Source organism: Cyprinodon variegatus, unplaced genomic scaffold, assembly GCF_000732505.1.
Source record: "Cyprinodon variegatus isolate N-32 unplaced genomic scaffold, C_variegatus-1.0 Scaffold322, whole genome shotgun sequence".
In the NCBI taxonomy this organism is placed as follows: domain Eukaryota; kingdom Metazoa; phylum Chordata; class Actinopteri; order Cyprinodontiformes; family Cyprinodontidae; genus Cyprinodon; species Cyprinodon variegatus.
The window spans coordinates 106,047-124,350 of NW_015150775.1; the positions used below are offsets into that span (position 1 = coordinate 106,047).

At 36.8% G+C, this 18,304-nt stretch overlaps 1 protein-coding gene across 1 annotated transcript in view; it reads right to left on the reverse strand.

Moving 5' to 3' along the window:
• Positions 1-11,020: 11,020 nt before the first annotated feature.
• Positions 11,021-18,304, reverse strand: part of LOC107091042 (ATP-sensitive inward rectifier potassium channel 12) — a 16,018-nt gene continuing 8,734 nt past the window's right edge. Inside the window, exon 2 of the mRNA XM_015384754.1 lies at positions 11,021-12,971. Coding sequence (XP_015240240.1) covers positions 11,511-12,815 — 1,305 coding nt within the window. The 5' untranslated portion in view covers positions 12,816-12,971 and the 3' untranslated portion in view covers positions 11,021-11,510. The remainder of the gene's footprint in view (positions 12,972-18,304) is intronic.

An 18,304-nucleotide genomic window follows, 5' to 3' on the forward strand; every position in this document is an offset into this window, starting at 1 on the left:
CTTTTAACAGACTCTCTTCCAGGATCTTTCCAGAAAAAGAAAACATCCACAGCATCTTTCCGTATATGGATGAGATGTTGAAGGTAAGTCGTTCTTTCTAGGTAAAAATTAAAATCCTGGTCTTGTCTGATTTTTCCTAATGTTTTCACATGTGTTCACATCATTAGTGACTCTAGATCCGGTCCTCAAGGTCCCCTGGCCTTCATATAAAAAAAAAACACATGTATCATCCATCCATCCATCCATCCATCCATCCATCCATCCATCCATCCATCCATCCATCCATCCATCCATCCATCCATCCAGAGGTAGCAGTAGGGAGGCCCAGACATCCCTCTCCCCACCCACATGTTTCAAATTGTCTTCATTGATAGCAGAACATTGTTTATCACTCCATCATTTAAGGCAAAATCGTGGCAACTAGGAATGAACACGAGAATGCTTGGGGGAACCAAAAAATATAATTTATTATAGTTTTCTGTTAGCAAAACAGTTTCTTGAGTGTAATGTGTTGTAATTTTGTGGTTGTAATCCCAAAAAAATTCTAAAATCCATAAAGTTTTAGATTTGTTGTGAAAACCAGGATGTGTACACAACCAAGTTTCAGTTGCATGATCACTATTACCAAAAGCTTTATGTCTCTTACTGCTTTGATCCATTCCCTTAACACTGCTGAACCAACAAGTAGTTCCTATATGAGACGATAATGGGAATAGTTGTGTATGTTGTTATTATTATTGTTGTGTGTTTGCTTGTCTGTACTGTATATATTTGACCTTTTGCACGGGAGCTGCAATGGAAAAAGAAAAAAAAAAAAAAAAAAAAGAAAAAGTTTCGTTGAATTCTGTTCAGTGACAATAAATGCTATCTATCTATCTTCAAAGAAAAAAAAAAAAAAAACAAAAGAAAAAGTTTCGTTGAATTCTGTTCAGTGACAATAAATGCTATCTATCTATCAAGTTATGAATTATTAAAAAAACCATTAAACAAAGATCACACATGTAGGATGATTAATACAAGAAGATGGATTGGTAGAAAATGATGAGTACAGGTAAGAAAAGGATTGAAGTAGCTGAAGCAGTGGAATGAGCAAAATTAGTTAATTTAGCTAAATTAAAATTTTTTGCAGTTAATTTTCTTAGAAAATGTTTAACTATTGTTCAAATGTGAGTATTCTGTCTGTCTATGTTTAATTCAAATTTATACTTTTATAACTTTATTAGTGAAGAAAAATGCAGATGTTACTCAAAGGTAGAGTGGAGGATTTTTTAAAAGACCCGCCCTCTGTACTTAAAAAAAAATGCACATGCACAAGAGAGAATGCCTATTAAACGTGTGCAAGAGCGTGCACAAGCCCATTTTCCCCTCATGTACGCTCTGTTTAAAAGTTGCTGTTTGCATCGCTCATACAGCTTACTTTCCAAAAGAAGATTTTTTCGATTTGATTGGAATGAAAATAGGGACGAGCACGTAGGACGGCGTTACATAAACATATCACCAGAATGACTGAAAATTAGGAGGACTATTTATTTTGAAGATCCACCTGGAAAAAGAACCTCCTCAACTATACCTTTAATGCCCTCAGTTATGTTATCAGTAAACAGATAGAGACAATTGGAGAACAGAGAGCATCATGAAAACCAAGGAACACAGTAATTGTCGGGGATTAATGGAGGATGATGAGTTTAAATTAGGGCTAAGGGATGACAGCATATCAAATTCATCAGCCAAAAATGGGAAAATTATGCTACACCTGCAAACCTATCAGGATATGGCCCTTCAACTAAACTGACAATAAAAACATTAATCATGGGCTGCTCAGTGGCACAGTGGGTAGCACTGCTGCCTTGCAGCAACAAGGTTCAGGGTTCAATTCCAAGGCTGTTGTCTTTCTACATGGAGTTTACATGTTCTCCTTGAGCATGCATGGGTTTTCTCCGGGTACTCCGGCTTCCACCTACAGTCCAGAAACATTACTGTTAGGTCATTCGCTGCTCTAAGTTCTCCTTAGGTTATTAGTGTGTATGTGAATGGTTGTTTGTCTCTATGTTGCCCTGCGATGGACTGGCGACCTGTCCAGGGTGGACCCCGCCTCTCACACATAGACAGCTGGAGATAGACACCAGCACCCCTAGCCACCCCACTTTGGATTAAGTGTGTCAGAAAATGCATGGATGGATCATAGAAGTAACCAAAAGGCCAATGACAGAAGTTACGTTAAAAACAAAAGCAAACTTAATATGACAAAGTCAGTTTTGCACTTTACAGATCTAATATGTGTGGGTAGAAGAGAGCTATATCGTCCTGTTTGCACAAACCTGGTTGAAGACACAACAAACGGCAGCAGAAGGTCGCCTAATAAGACCAACACTCAAATGTTTTTGGTCCACATTCCAAGACTGAGTATAAACTCTAAACACACTATCTCCTTGATGGAATATAACGAGGTGAACAGGATAAAATTGGAGGTAAACATTTCATAGGCTGCAAAAGTCTTGAGAAAAGAGTGAGTGTTCACCTTCCAGCACCATAATGACATAAAAGCAGAACAATGATAAAATAATTTTGATTAAAGAACATTTATTTGTGCAGAGTCCAGAACTAAACAACAGAAAATACATCAGTACTGCCAATTTAGAGATATAATTTTTGGTTTGAAATTATCATATACATATTCTTGCTTATTTGGGTTTCTTGTTCTATGCTCATATTGCTTTCTTGTCGCTGGTTTTGAAGGTGTAATATTTTCAAGCAGTGTTCAAGTTTCATTTTTAGATTTAGACTTAGACTCAGCTTTATTTATCCCTTGGGGTTACTCCTTCAGGGAAATCCTGGTTCCAGTATCTTACATAGAGTACAAAGGGCAGAGTTAAAGCTAGATGCCATTAAATTAGCCCAGTTCAAAGGGAGTTCTTCTATGTCAATATTGCCTGCTGCTTTTCATAAACATACGGAATGGTTGTCTGCATGAGCAATTCATGAAGTCTTTTATTTTCAAACACAGTTCTTAAGAATATCTTAAATTTCATATATGCTGACTGTACTAAGAACTTCAGGGGTTTGGACTACACCAAAATGAAATTTCTAAAATGGGCTAGGCTGAAGTTGCATAGCGCAGAGCTAGCTTACCTTCTCTCTAATAGGCTCAATAAACCACCTTCCAGTTAAGAGTTTTGTGTTTTTAAATTGTCTTTTCATTCAAAGATGAATTAAAGATGATGACTGATCTGAAGGCTTTAAAGTTCAGGATAACATACATTTTTAAAGCTGCAGGAAAAAGGTCCTTAAAGGGAATCATTAAAGGGGAACAGAACAACTTGCCTGTTCAGCCAGGCTAACAATGCCCTTTAACAACCCCCTTGCAGAGACATAAACAGGTATGAAGTACTGCAGGCTAACAAAGAAGCCAAATGACCCCCATCTCAAAGGCCTCAAGCTCAACGCTATTTCTGACATTTTGAATTGAAAAAGCTTCCTGGATGGGAAGCGAAACATCTTCAAACTTGGCAACAAAGTCCAGTGAATTGTTTTTAAAACTTTTTAAAAATCTGCTGACATTAGACGGTGTAACGCTGGCTCATGGCTTCGCTGTTCTGAGCTATTTTATATTTTATTGTGGTTTGTCGTCATGTTCTGACAATGCTGTACTGCAGACATTTCAACAGAGCATCTTGTATTGAAAAATGTGACACTGAATGTTGGACCCCTCCAGCCGAGGTTTGCTCTGCTTTACAAAAAGCTGACAAGAACACAGAGAAGAAAAGTTATGACAGTTCAGCATACAGAGTATACAGTTGCAGTGCCATGCATTTTTTTTTTATGTTGTAGAACATTATGTTTGGCAAGTAGTTTAAAATTTAATCTGGTATTGTTGTGCATCTTTGGTATAAACTTTAGGTAAAACCCGCAAAACTTCTGCAACACCCCTTGTCCTTCTGTAAATCTTACAGTTTGTGCTCGCCTGTCATGCTCTAAACATTACCTTCAGGCAGTACAGAGAGTTTTTTGTATTGTTTCCTTTTAGAGGAACATATAATGGCTGGGTCGATAGGAAACACAGATACTCTTAAATCCTTGTAAATGTATTTCAAGTTGAAGGTTTTTAAACATGAAGGCTTTCATTTCATGGACATTTTTAGTGTTATGTAAATCAGACACAGCCCTTTGGAGTCCTACCACCGGAGCAGGAAATCTCTCAGCCCCATAGTTCATCATTTATGTGTTGTCATGATTAATTGATGAGCAGTCTTGAATGAATGACCCAGTACCATGGAGCCATCTGACTGTGGCGATGTACAGTAAAGTTTAAACAGCCCTGAGGGTAACATCTTTCTTCAGCTGCAGCTTTCTCCAAACCACCAGACAAAGTTTAAAACCAGGATTTGAAACTGATCTATCAAAACAATGCAGAGGGATATATAGTCCGGCATAAACAAACAACAACAACAACAAACCAATAATCTATTTTCACAGAAAGCATTTTTAATTGAATAATTTAGATTTCTTGAACAAAAATCAAACGTCCAGCAGATATTTTGCTGGACAAAGGAAGACTTCTACAGAGGTCAAAGTTTTTTTTTCTCATTCATCCAGTTAAAAGAAAAACCAGTGAGTGTTTGTGCAGAAAGGAGAGAGATTAAATAAAAAAAAAAAATACAATTCAGACAAGAATATTACTTACAGAACTTATTTCATTTGAACACTCCGGTAAAAACAGATAAATATTTATTGCTGTTTTTTCTATCAAAAAGAACCTTATATAAAAATAAGCAGGTTAAATCCCCCTGATACGGACATTACTTTACTTTTTACACCATAAACATTTAGATTTCGCTGAAACCTTTTCTTTTAAGGACTCAAGGGGGAAATATTAAAGCTGGAATGATCTTCTAAAAATATTACTTTAAATATTTGAATTATGCACTTTAGTGAGGAAGTCTTCACTTACCTCCTAAAAGTTTAACATTAGGTGCAGAAGTTTCACCCTTTAATGTACACAACCTTCCCAGAAGGTAATTAGCAGAATGAATAGCTAAGGTTGGAGAAACAGTGCTTATTCAACAACACACACAAAATAATCTATGTGCAGATGGAAAAGGTTTGTTCTTTCTGTTAATGGTGTTGCTAATATTCCTGGCAGATTTGGTAACAGCCTATTTGACCCACAAAAATCAAAATAAGTCAATAGATTATGTTAGAAACTTGGATTACCATGTGAGTACTGAGCTTTTTTTTTTTTATTAAATACATTAATACTTTATTTAACCCATTTTCTAACTAAACCTTTTGAATTTTGAAGGTTTAGAGGAAATCTTGTATGCGTTCAGATCTGGAGGTTTGCAACACTGTTCATTTTACAATTACTTTATTATGTAGAAGTTTGATATTTAATTGAACTTCAGACCTTGAAATGTTTTTCTGATTTGAACTTTGTCAAGGAACTACTTTCATAAAATTTTATTTATATAATAAACAGTATCAACAGAAAACAAATCAAACATTTGTATTTCTTTCTGGAATAAGCAGTGTGCAAAACACAACTTGAGAGCAAATCAAAACAAAATCTGTTTTTTTTAAGGTAGAGAGCTGATAAACTACAAAATCATAAACTTCCCCGCAACAATGCAGGTATTTTCTCTATTTTTCTGAAATAAAACAAAGTGTACAATTAAATTAAACAACAATAAATGTTGTTAAAGGATTCAGAGAGAAGTAGGAGAGACCTGACTGTTGCATGTTTGACAGCAGTTCATAAACGACTGCATCTAAAGGCTGCTATAACCTCCACAAGAACAGAGACATTCTATAATACGTGTCACTGTAGATCAGTTGAGGGACGAACCAAGCAGGACAGGCAGGGAGCTGAATGTTGACCAGCAGACATGAATTAGAGCTCTAGGTGCTTTGAAATCTATTTGGAAGGAATGCAAACACTGGAAGAGTGCAGCGTTATGAGGGCAGGGCTGCCCCACCAGGCTGATCTATAGAAGATGCGCTTTAAATTAGAAGTGGTCGCATGTTCGATAGCTTAAGCCACCAGGGTTGAACTGCGTGACTTATTTTCAGCAGATGTATGAAGCATCACAGCTTTCCAACCTAAACTCACCCATCTGAATCCTGTTCAGTCAGAGTACAGTAGTCAGATACCCGGAGTAAAAAAAGTTCTCTCTAGGCATTGTTTCGAGAACAAGCCGCCATGCGTCCCAAAGACAGGGCTGAGGGAACAGCATGACATGATTAGCTGCGGGAGCAGGATGTCTGGGTTCTTGTGGAGCATGTACTGTAGTAGCCTTAAAACCAAATAATCGATCCCATCATGATGGTCTCAATCAGATACAGATACAGATCTGGTATCGATGTAATCGATATTTTGGATTCTTCAATGCCAGATCAGCTGGGAGATGCTAAGCAGCTATTTAAAAAAAAAGATTTTTTTTTTAGCGTTCTATTATCCAAATTCAACTCCAAACACATTTTTTGCAAAGGGGATATAACTGACATTTTTGTCTTGTTGATATATAGCATCACTTTATTCTCTCTCTGTATATTGCTGGCTTATCCTAATCGCTCTATGTTGTTGTGAATGCTTTATCTTTAATAGTGGAGTTTTGTTTAATGAGCATTCATAGATGCTGCAGAAAATAAATGTTTTTTTTTCACTGTTTCCAAAAAAACCAACCAAAAAACAACAAGAAAAACCATAGCTACTACTACAATGTTTCTAAGCTCCAGTGAATAGTCATTGACTCCCAGAAATCTAACAAAAACTCCTGTATGGAGCTAAATTGGTGTCATAAAGTTTATTTTGTTCAGCTGTCAGTCATCAATCCAGGCTCCACCTCACCTCGAGGTGGCAGTAGTTTGAAAAAAAAAAAGGTGAAACTAAAAAAACAACAACTTGAATTTAAAAAGTAATTTTTAACATCTCTTTTCAGTTTTTATTAGTGTTGCACTGATACCAGTATGGGGCGGGGCCCCGATCCAGCACTAAAATGGTGGTATCAGTATTGATGAGTACCAACAAATAGGGCAGCCAAGTATCGGGTATCGGTATCGGGCCAAAGAAAGGCATCGATGCAACACTAATTTTTATTTGTTTCAAAAATATTTTTACATTTTAAATATAAATATTCTTTTTATTAAATAAACACATTTTGAACAAACTCCAATTGAACATGTCCAGTCATGAGCAGGTTATGGTAAAAAGATGGCGTTCACTGGAACATTTTGAAATGCATCTATAACCGATGCCATCTTTAGTGATGCGAAGGTCATGAAGCAGCTCTATGCTTTTACTTATTGGGACATGTGTTTTGCACATTGCATGAAAAACCTTTTTAAAGGCCAGCAGTTTGAACTCAAGGACAGATAATTAGCTTCCTTTAAATCACGGGCTAAGTGCAGTTATCCCCTCCCCCAGCCTTTCTACATCTGTCTCATGTGTTCAGTACTTCTTTTTGGTTTTATTTCACTTCATATCACATAGCTTCATATTTGGACATATTTGTTTTCATTTCTTTCTTTTTGACCATTACGTAGGTTGTTACCGCCATCTGGTGTGAATTTTAGGTGAAAAGTCAATTTTTTTCTGTGATAAACATCTTTTTTTTTTACTTATTTTGACCACTGTACATTTTTCTATATCCTAAATTTTCACTGAAGATAAATAAATTGTGGATAAATGTTAAATTATCAGGCATTTTAAAAGAGTATTTGGAAAGTATTAGACATTGTGAACAACCTAACAACCAATGCATGATTATCCTTTAATTTAACCTTTCCTGATGTTTATCTGTAAATGTTGGATTATAAACTAAAATTGTGTCAGATGATAGATTATGACACACCAGAGAGTTAAAATCTAGACTTTATAGATATGTGGACAACATATCCGTTAGTGTATTTATTACAGTTTCCTTTGAGGGAAGTTTTCTCTTGTAAAGATTTTGTGTTAAATTAGTAAATTTTAAACTGGTTTGATAATTTATTTCATATTGTATCTATAGTATCAGTCTAAACAGTTTTCAGCTGCTTCCGTTGGAAAAATAACATTTGAAATCAAATTTGAGTTACTCTTTCTCCCTTTGGTATCAATATAAAGATAAAATAATTGTTATATAGGTACAATAGAACTGAACATAAGAAGAAATAGAGCATTTCTGTCATACTCTTCAAAAAATTCTTTGGATATATAAGATAAAATAAGAATTAGTTCATAAAAGCAACTAAAATATTTGTGCTTTAGTGTTTATTGCTTCTATTTTGACCTCCTTCCACTGACTAAACTTTTTTTTTAGTGAGGTTCTAGTAGCTGTGTTCGTTGTGATGTGAACAGACCAAAAGAAATTATAATTTTGTCATTTGTTTTCCTTTAATGTTCACTAATTTTATTCAAACTAAAGAGTACATTTCTCCTACTTGAAAGAGCTGTAGTATTTAATAAATCTAGAAAAAGGTGAATTCGTTTTGCAGAAATGTTATAGCTGTTAAATTTGATGACGACTGATTCATCAAATCAGTTTTTCTCTACATACATAGTTCAACATTTCAACTGCTCAGAGTAATTGACTATCCTGTTCTTCAATTCTTATTAGTGGATACTGATTAAAGCAATCTCCTCGCATAATCATATCGCGTGCAGATTTCGATTATATGTTTTTTCCCCTGATTTGGGTAATATGCATAGTTTCATTTAAAAAAAAAAGCAAAAATACAGAAGGAGCGTTATCAGTCAGTACCAGTTTGGATGACATGGGTTGCAGTTTTTAGTTTTTACAATTCGGGATTGTGTGGATTAGTCACGAGTATGAAATGTTTTACCTGCAGCTGAATAGATGAGTTCTCATAGAAGCTAACAGCTACAGAGCGCATGGCTGTTTCCACCATTTCAAACAACAGGAACCTAAAACGTTCCTCATGGTTTGACTGAATGCTTTATTTGGTATTTTTACATCAAGAAAAAGTAACAATACACTCCAGCTGATTGTCTCAAGCAGCTCCAGTCAGGGAAATTGCTGTGGGACTTGCACTTTGAAACAAGAAAAATGATGTCATTAAAATAATTGGATTTTAAAAATGTAGGTTTTAAGATATTAACTTTTAATGTTTTTCTAGTTTGCAGAACTAATGTGAAAATAAAGAGTGATATCCAAATTATCGTTCGCCATGATTGTTGTTTTTCTTGCAGCAAGATACAGAATAATGACCTTTGTTGAGTTTTAGTGGTATTCAGGTTGGATGAACGTGACACGGCCGTTCAGACACAGATTGCATTTGAAAAGAGCAGATTCATATCGGATTCAGGACCACAGAGCCAGGTGGCATGCGTTGCATTGGAAAAAGTTGGATCTGTGTTGTTCACTGTCATTAAAAGATAATAGAAATTTGATCAGATACAGATACAGCATATTAGCCTCGTGAGACCATCCTGATCTCGCGAGCTTTCAAAGTTTCACTCGCAGATCAGTCTGGAGACTCTCCGTTAAAGAAAATTTGGAGCCGTTCACCAAACGAACGTCCAATCAGCGTTGGCTTTGAGGCGGGTTGAGGTGTGACGCAACGAGAAGCGCGACAGTTCAGTCTAAAGAACATGGCGGCTTCAGTCGATGAAACTAGCGTTAGCGTGGCTATCGAGCAAGTTTTATCGGAATTACAGAGTATTTCTTCACTAAAAGAAGAGCAAAACACTGCTCTGGAGGCTTTTCTCAGAGGAAAAGATGTTTTTGCTCTTCTCCCCACTGGTTTCAGCAAGAGTTTGATCTATCAATTGGCTCCTCTTCGTCGTCTGTCTGTTAGTACGTCATATGCTTCGTTGATCTGATTGGTTTATTTGGCCCGTCTATCACCAACATAGGCCAATCAGCTAACCAGTATTTTCGCCCCTTCCCAAAATTACTTCAACGGAAGGTTTCCAGATGGATATGCGGAGTTAATCCATCTGGCGGAGTCAGGTTAACAGCATATGGGCAGAAAATCAGATTTTGGTCACCTCAGGCTGCTATGTGAGCGTAGCATAGATCAGTAAAATGTACCTCTACCTTATCTGAGTAACTAAATAAAAAACAGGCTTTTTGGGGCTAAAAGGTACACATACATACCGTTTATGTATGTATAAATATCCATAAAGATGAAGACTAGGATGTCATCACATGTCATATACATGTTTTTGCAGTTGACAAAATACTGTTCTTTTGGCTGTATATTGTATAAACATCAACTGCTCTAAATATCAGCCTTATAAATCAATAAAAGAAATAAGGATTTCCTTTGCCTGAATTTTGTTGTTTTACTTGAGTATTTTCTTAGTTAACCATTTATGAACTCGACTAGGAAGTAGTTCTACTCTTACTTGAGTATAATTTTCGGGTTCTCTGCGTATAATAACTGGAGGGCAGTTTTTATTTTTTTTTTAGCAAAAATACTTAAGTGAATAAACAAAATAAGCCTCTAATGCTAAAGTAAAATAGCTTTAAAATACCTCATAAGCATTCAGAGAAACTGATTGTTTTGAGTTTGAGATATTTTAGACAGTTAGCTTGATTTCCCCATGACGGATTTGACTGTGTCACTCGTAACTGCTCCACACAAACCAAATTTGAAACAAAAATCCAAAGTATTGCTTAAATGTTCCTATGTAATATAAATTCATGGCTACCAAGAAACATATTTGACCTGCTAAGTTACATGCTGTACAAAAGTATGGTTGTAGTGCTCTGAAGTCCAAATAAAAGTTTCCTATAACCAACTTTCATTACTTTAAGGCTGCTTATTGTAGTCTGTCGTGGTAGAATGTAAATCTAATATTCCATAAATGTTGCCTTTGTTTTCTTGCATTAATTGCATGTCATATTTGTAATTACTTTGTCATAACATAATTGTTGTTATACACCATCTATAACGTGTTAAATGTTTCTTTTCAATTGTTCATAGCATTTTTTTGTTAATTTAAAAGAGCATTCAATGTTTTCTGCTCTTTAAAAAAACTTAATTTGATGCAAAAATATTAAATATAGCCATGAAATTATGTCTCGACTCATAGTATCTAAATGCTGAACTGTTTGATATTTGAATGTCTTCCTTAGTGCTAGTCCAGCAAATTAGAGCAGGTAAAATCCAGAACTGTATTATTGGAGGCCACGAACAAATGGAAATTGCAGGTCCTTTTCAACCCGGTACTGCACACAAACTCTCTTTAGAAATGTATTTACACCTAAGATGTGTCATAACGTCTGGTCAAAAAAACTAACACTGAAAATTCTTAACTCAAAACAATAACAATGAAAAAACATTCAAGTTTTTGTGTAGGAAGAAAGTCTCTCTGTTCCTTGATTGTAGACATTACTTACCATCATTTCAAATTTGTACACAATTCATAACCCTTTTTGTAGGGTTTCAGACTTGTTTTCCATTCTTTTACGGTGCTTATTTCTTCCTATGGCACTTTGCATTGTTCTGCATTTATTTCCTTGGATAAAGTTAAAGGATTGTTATGCTGGGTGAATGAGTTAGGGTCAAATTTCCGACTCTCTACGATATGATCTTTGATCCAACGCCCTGGTGGCCTGCAAACGTTCAAACTCGTGTCGGCTGTTCCTGTCTGGACTGAGATTTGCCAGTGCTCTGCTCCCACCGCCTAAGTCCTCCTCCTCCTCCTCGTCCCGGTTCAGGAAGGCCAGCTCGTTTTCATAGCAGAAGGTATTAGAGCTGGGCACGAGGAACTTGTTCTCCACCATGTCCTTGGCACTGCAGCGAGGGGTGGACGGAACCTCGTAAGTTTTGTGAAAGTGTGAATAATCCACCTTGTAGAGGTTTTTTTCCTCAAACAGGACCGGTTCAAACCTATGGCCCCAAAGGATCTCTGAAGCCAGGTAGGAGCTGCGAGCCTGCGTGGTCATGGCGGTTGCTTCAACCATTCCCTCAAGGATGACGACGATCTCGAAGTCTGCAGTCTCTAGATCCTGTTTGCCGATTCCAAACAAAGGGCTCTCCTCATCTATCTCATGGAGAATAGTGATGGGTGAAACCAAAAAGATTCTGTCCAAACCTTTGTCAAACCCTACATTAATGTCTATCTGGTCTAGCGGAATATATTCCCCCTCATCAGTTATCCGAGGTTTGATTAGCTGTGCTCTGACATGGGCCTCTACAATGTGACTCTTACGAAGATTTCCCACTCTCCACATGAGACATAACTTTCCATCCCGCATGGCAATGACAGCATTGTGGCTAAACAGAAGTGTTTGCGCTCGCTTTTTAGGTCTAGCCATTTTAGCCATGATAGCACCTATCATGAAGCAGTCAATGATGCAGCCAACTATTGATTGGAAGACCACCATAAAGACCGCCACCGGGCATTCCTCAGTCACACAGCGGTAACCGTACCCTATGGTTGACTGTGTTTCAATGGAAAACAGGAATGCAGCCATAAATCCATTGACCTGTAGTACGCAGGGAGTAAAGTTGTCATCTCCAGCTGGGTTATCTAGATCTCCGTGCAGCAAAGCAATGAGCCAGAAGGCAAATCCAAAAGCTAGCCATGATATAACAAACACAAGAGTGAAGACTATTAGCATCCACCGCCAGCGGATATCGACACAAGTGGTGAAGATGTCAGCCATGTAACGCTGTGACTTGTCGTCCATATTAGCAAACTGCACGTTGCACTGGCCGTTCTTTTTCACGAAGCGGTTGCGGCACTTGCGCCGTGTGTGGATCTTGCCATTCCCAAAACCATTCATGCCATGCATGGTAGTGAGGCGGAGGCCCTCTTCCTCCGATGAAACAATGCTGTAGCGGTTGATTCTTCCAACACTCATGCTCCTCGATGTCGTCTCCAGCTGCAAAGCCTTAGCCGTTGGGTAGCCCTGGAGTCCGGGTGCTTGATCACAGCTTACAGCTCGATCCGAAGCTAAGCTGCATTTTACTGAGTCATTTAGGGGGCAGAGTGGGGGCTCGATGCATGAATCCAGTCCCTGTAGAGAGTGTCAGGGGAGAGCATGTGTAAGTAGCAGAATGGTCAAGTAACATGAAATATTATTGCTGTATAAATAAGAGTCTTTCTGCAGGGTTCAAAAATGGGTGAACATTGATTTGTCCATGCATTTCTGAAAAGGCACTGTTTTTTGAAAACAACAACCATTTTGCTGAATGCACTTTCCACAAAATGTGTCCTTGTGCCCAATTTACCAGATACATTAGTATGGCTGAAGACATGATGAAAAAGATTTTAAGGTTATGTTTTCATCTGCTAAATACAGCAATAAATCACTAAAGAGAAACCTTACTAATCTAGTAGAAAGGGTTACATAATTTCCAGTTCAGGGTAGAACACATCCAGTTACTGTGGTTACTATCCTCTGATTCTTCTGCCCTCTTTAATCATCTTGACAATAAATCCAATTAATGCTCCTAAAGAGAGTCTTTCAGCCTTTTGATGTCGGCCAAACAAGAGTAGGGCTGGCCTCACACTATTTCTGTTTGTGTCAAATCACCTTCCCTGTGTTTTTCTTTAAAACTATTTGGAAAGTTGGAATGGACAGTTAATCAACAAGGTAGTTCAGGATTTAAAAAATAATTTTCTGCTTAAGGTTTATGATTGTTAGTTTCTCTAAAATCCAGATTAGTTTGAAGCAAGAGGCCGTTAAACCTTTATGACATGGTGATTTATACAGAAGCCAAAGATTAATTATTCTGGAAATAGACGTGGAAAATTCAGCACTGCTCTGCAAAAGATCTTCGTATGTGAAACATGTGGAGAACATGTCAAGCATACCTTACTAAACCAGCACAATGAAAGAAGAAAAGCAGTATATAAAAAAAAAAAAAACAATAAAATAGCATCATCATAAATCAATATAATATTCTTGCTGGTCAACTGTACCAGTTAAATACCAGAAAATGAACACATTTCCTCCCTGCATGGCCTCTGGTGGCACAAAACCTTTAAAATCTAAATACCTTCTAAATCTAAATCTTTAAATAATTTCTCTATAGTTATGCTGCTATAGGCTTAGACTGCCGGAGGACATAAGGATATTTTTTCATCATTCTGCTTAATTTGATCTCTATTCTGCCATTCTGCAGTGTTTGTCAGTTCAGCCACTTACTTGATCCTCTATTTGCTTTTTCCCTTCATCTGATCTGTTCCAGTTTGGCTGTGACATCCTGGAGGGAAATATCAGCTGGGCTGCTGGACATGTTTACCAGTGCTTAATCCTGTTTCTCTCCTATATAGCTATGGGCACAGCTTTAACTGTGACTGACTGAATATTCTCTCTTTCATCCCTTTTGGCATGAAAACCTGCTCAGAGCTTGGCTGCTGACCTGTTTCTTTTCTAGACAGAGCCATCCGTGGAACTAGATTACATCTTCTCTAAAATACAAAGCATGTATGGATAAGTGCTTCTGTGTTCCTTCTCTATGTCAGCTTCTGTCTTCTTGAACCCTAGTCGACCTCGGCAACCTGGTTTCTTCCTGTTAAAAGGCAGTTTTCCTCTCCACTGTTGCTGCATGCTATCTTGGTTTGAGGGTTTAGTGTAGGGTCAGCACCACAATGCAAGCAAATATCTATGGTTGCCTCATGCTTATCCAGTAGAAGTGAATCCTGCAAAGTCAATGACTGGATGCTATTAGCTGGGTTTCTTTAGGTAGAAAATGTTCAGCAAATCTGACTGAATGATCTGATTGAATTGTCTCTGTAAAGTGCCTTGAGATGACATGTTATGAATTGGTGCTACATTGATAAACTGCGATCAACTGAATTGAATAAGAGTGTGCTCGCTGCATAGCCATGGGCTAAAGATGCAGAAGAGGCTGCAATTCCGCCACAACACTTCAATCCACCAACATACGTTTTTCAAGATGGATGGACATGACTAGCTGAAAGTTTGCATCTGAAGATGCACACAAATACTGGAATTTAGTATATACCGGTAAGTGGTGTGAGTGGATCAATACATGTAGCTATTGCAGCAGACATACAAACAGTAGAGAAAATTCTCCTAAGTAAGAATAACTCATAACTGAAGAGGTTTTTTAGCGAGAGCTTGTGATGCACGTGATCCCTGACATGGAGAGACACGCATCTTCGAAAGACAAACTATTTTGTTCTCAAGAACCCCAATCAACAGAGAATTAAATCCCCTTTAGTCTATTTTGAGGTTTGCCTTATAGCTCTTTGAGCAGGTTTAAATCTGATAAACTTCCCACCTCTTGTTCTGTAGTTAGCACCACTTGAATTGAATTACTAAGTAACCAACCAGGCCAAAATGGCATAACAGTTCAAAGGCTCCAAATATGTTTCTGTTAGGAAGTTTTTTATGAGATTGGAAATTATTTTGTAGTAAATTCCAGTGTTTTTGTGCAGCGGCTGCAATGTTGTGCCAGTTCATATTTAAAAAAAACAAGCTCAAAGTTCATTTTACAGGGATGAAAATGAACACGTTCATAGTTCACTTTTTCAAAAAATGAACTAAGTTCACAAGCCTATAAATGAACTATTTCAAGTTCATTTGATAAATAAAGCCACAATCCTCCATAATAGAACCTCATATTTCATCCTATAAATGTGTGATCATGATATATAGAAAGAAAGAAAATAATGGCTGTAGTCAAGTATGGGGTGCCGTTTGTAAAGTTATCAGTCAAAAATTAGAAGCAATATTTATGGTTATTTAGCGTGTTTTAAGAGAAAAAGAAGGGGTTTATTTTTTTCCAAGGCATGTTTTTCCACTATGTAATTCATTCATTTATAAAAATCTTAATTTTTTAATTAAATATTTAGTTTGGAGCTAAATATTCAGTTTGCAAACTAAACATTTAGTTTGTTAAATAAATATTTAGCTCCAAACTAAATATTTAATTTGGAGCTAAATATTTATTTGAAAACTAAATATTGATTTGAAAAACAAAAAATTTAGTTTTGAGCTAAATATTTAAAAGCAAAATATTTATTTAACAAACTGAATATTTAATTTGCAAACTAAATATTTAATTTGGAGCTAAATATTTATTTAACAGACTAAATATTTCGTTTGGAAATTAAGAACATTTATTTAAAAAAACTTCATATTTAGTTTGCAAACTAAATATTAAATTTGGAACTAATTATTTAAATAAGAAATAAACTGCTTTTCAAAGCTTCTTCTCTCCACTCTGCCATAGAAGCTGATTTTATCCACTGCATTGGACCGATTCCATCTATCCGTCTTATCGATCGGTCTATTCTAATCAATTCTGCCATCAATCATGAGCAGAAAGCTGAGAATTTGAACTCCTCTGCATCTGGAAAGAACCTGAACAAAAGCGGATAAATCACCTTTTTCCAGTCGAGAACCAAGGACTTGGACTTGAAGGAGCTGATCTTCAGCTTCACTTCACATGGCCCAAGCTGCCCCAATCTATACATCATTCATAAAAAGCAGAGACAAAAAAACCTCTTCGGTCCCTTGTCTGTGTCTAGAAATCCTGTCCATAAAAGTAATGGAGGGCAGCTTGCCGAGACCAGTATGTACTAGGAAAAGGTCAGACTTAAAGCCAACAATGAGGAGCAAACTGCAGCCCCTTTGCACAGAGATAGGATGTGTATCCCCCAACTCACTAAAATATAAAAAGTAACCTTACTCATGTTAGTTAAGTTATGCTTAATTAATACAAAGATTTTTTTCTATGGCGCCAATTCACAACACATGTCATCTCAAGGCACTTTCCAGTTCACCAGATCATCCAGTCAGATTGATTCAAAATTTTCTATCTAAGAAAAAACCAACTGATTGCATCGAGTCATTGACTGGAAGGCAATCCCTCATATTAAGCATGCTTGTAGCAACAGTGGAGAGAAAAAACTCCCTTTTAACAGGAAGAAATCTGCAGAGGCCGACTGGGGTTCAAGGAGACAGAAGCAGAGATACAAAAGGCAGCTGTCACCACAGGCGGCCCCATCCAGGAAACGTACAGCCAGCCAGACGAGCATCTGAGAATGCCTACAAAACACCTGGGTAATAGTAAAACTTATTTGCACTAAACTTCAAAATATGAAATTTAATTTTCCCTTTATTTGACTAGGTAAGAATTTGTCAATGGAATAGGATGATTTGTGTTTGAAGAAAGAAAGAAAAGCTTAATTATGTTATTTCAAGTCCATAATATCCAATTAGGACAAAATCCTCAGACATTCGCAGATTATCTTATTTACCTGCTCAAATTCAGAGCAAATAAACCTTTTTTTAAATAAAACATTAGCAGTTATTGTAATGCCGTATAGCCTTCAAGAACTGGCCAGCCTGACTAGCTATTAGCATGTAATAACACTCAGGACTGCTTTATATGCTGACAATATCACACAACATGATTCCAGTAATAAAAAGCTATCCTTTCAGGTCACTTCAAAATATTAGTATATATATATTTTTTTGTAAAATAGTAGCACCATAGTTTAATTAGGCAATCTATGATTGTCTAATTAGCAGCTAAAGAACCCTGTCATACTTATGAGCATTAGAAATAAGGATTGCTGTCACATTTTTAGCATTTCTGGGTCGTATTTATAGTCTGCCAGCAACATGCTGCGCAGTCATCACACATCTAATGCACAAGCTGAGCTCCACTTCTTGCCCTGCTGTGGCCTAAGTTTACCACCATCCTCCCTTTCTGATATTTTTAATTTTTTATTTTTTTACAATGGGAGTACTGGGGTTGTGTGTACTGGAACTCCTCAGGGACTTATGTGTCTGCCACTGATTCATTGGACATGCAGTCCCAGATGCTGCATACAGAGATGCCGGCCGAAGGACTTTATTTATTTGACCTCATTCTGTAAAATTTGCAGTGTTATTAATCATGCAGCGAGGATGCACTGAAAATGAGTCGCCTTTCCTAAAGGAGTAAAGTGGATTTCTCACCAGTATCCTGGCCTGTACGCTGTTATCAGAGCTTTTACAGAAATATTACCAGCTACAAACTAGTAACTGATTATAACACATTCTAGAAATGTCCACTGTGTTCCAGAGATATGCACATTGAACCCTGTTCACATTCACTTTAGTTCAATTTATTTTACTGTCTTTTTCTAATTTAGAGCTTTACTTCAAAGTTCAAAGAAAGGTATTATATTTTAATATCATTTTAAAAATAATTTTATGATCCCAGGGGGAAACTATCTTCGTAACACGGTATACAAACAACATATTGCACACATTCATCATCTAAAGAAATAAAATACAACACAAAGAGATACAATGCATCTTTACACACTAAAAAAAAAAATATAAATGTTTGAATATGTGACTATACATATATATATATATGT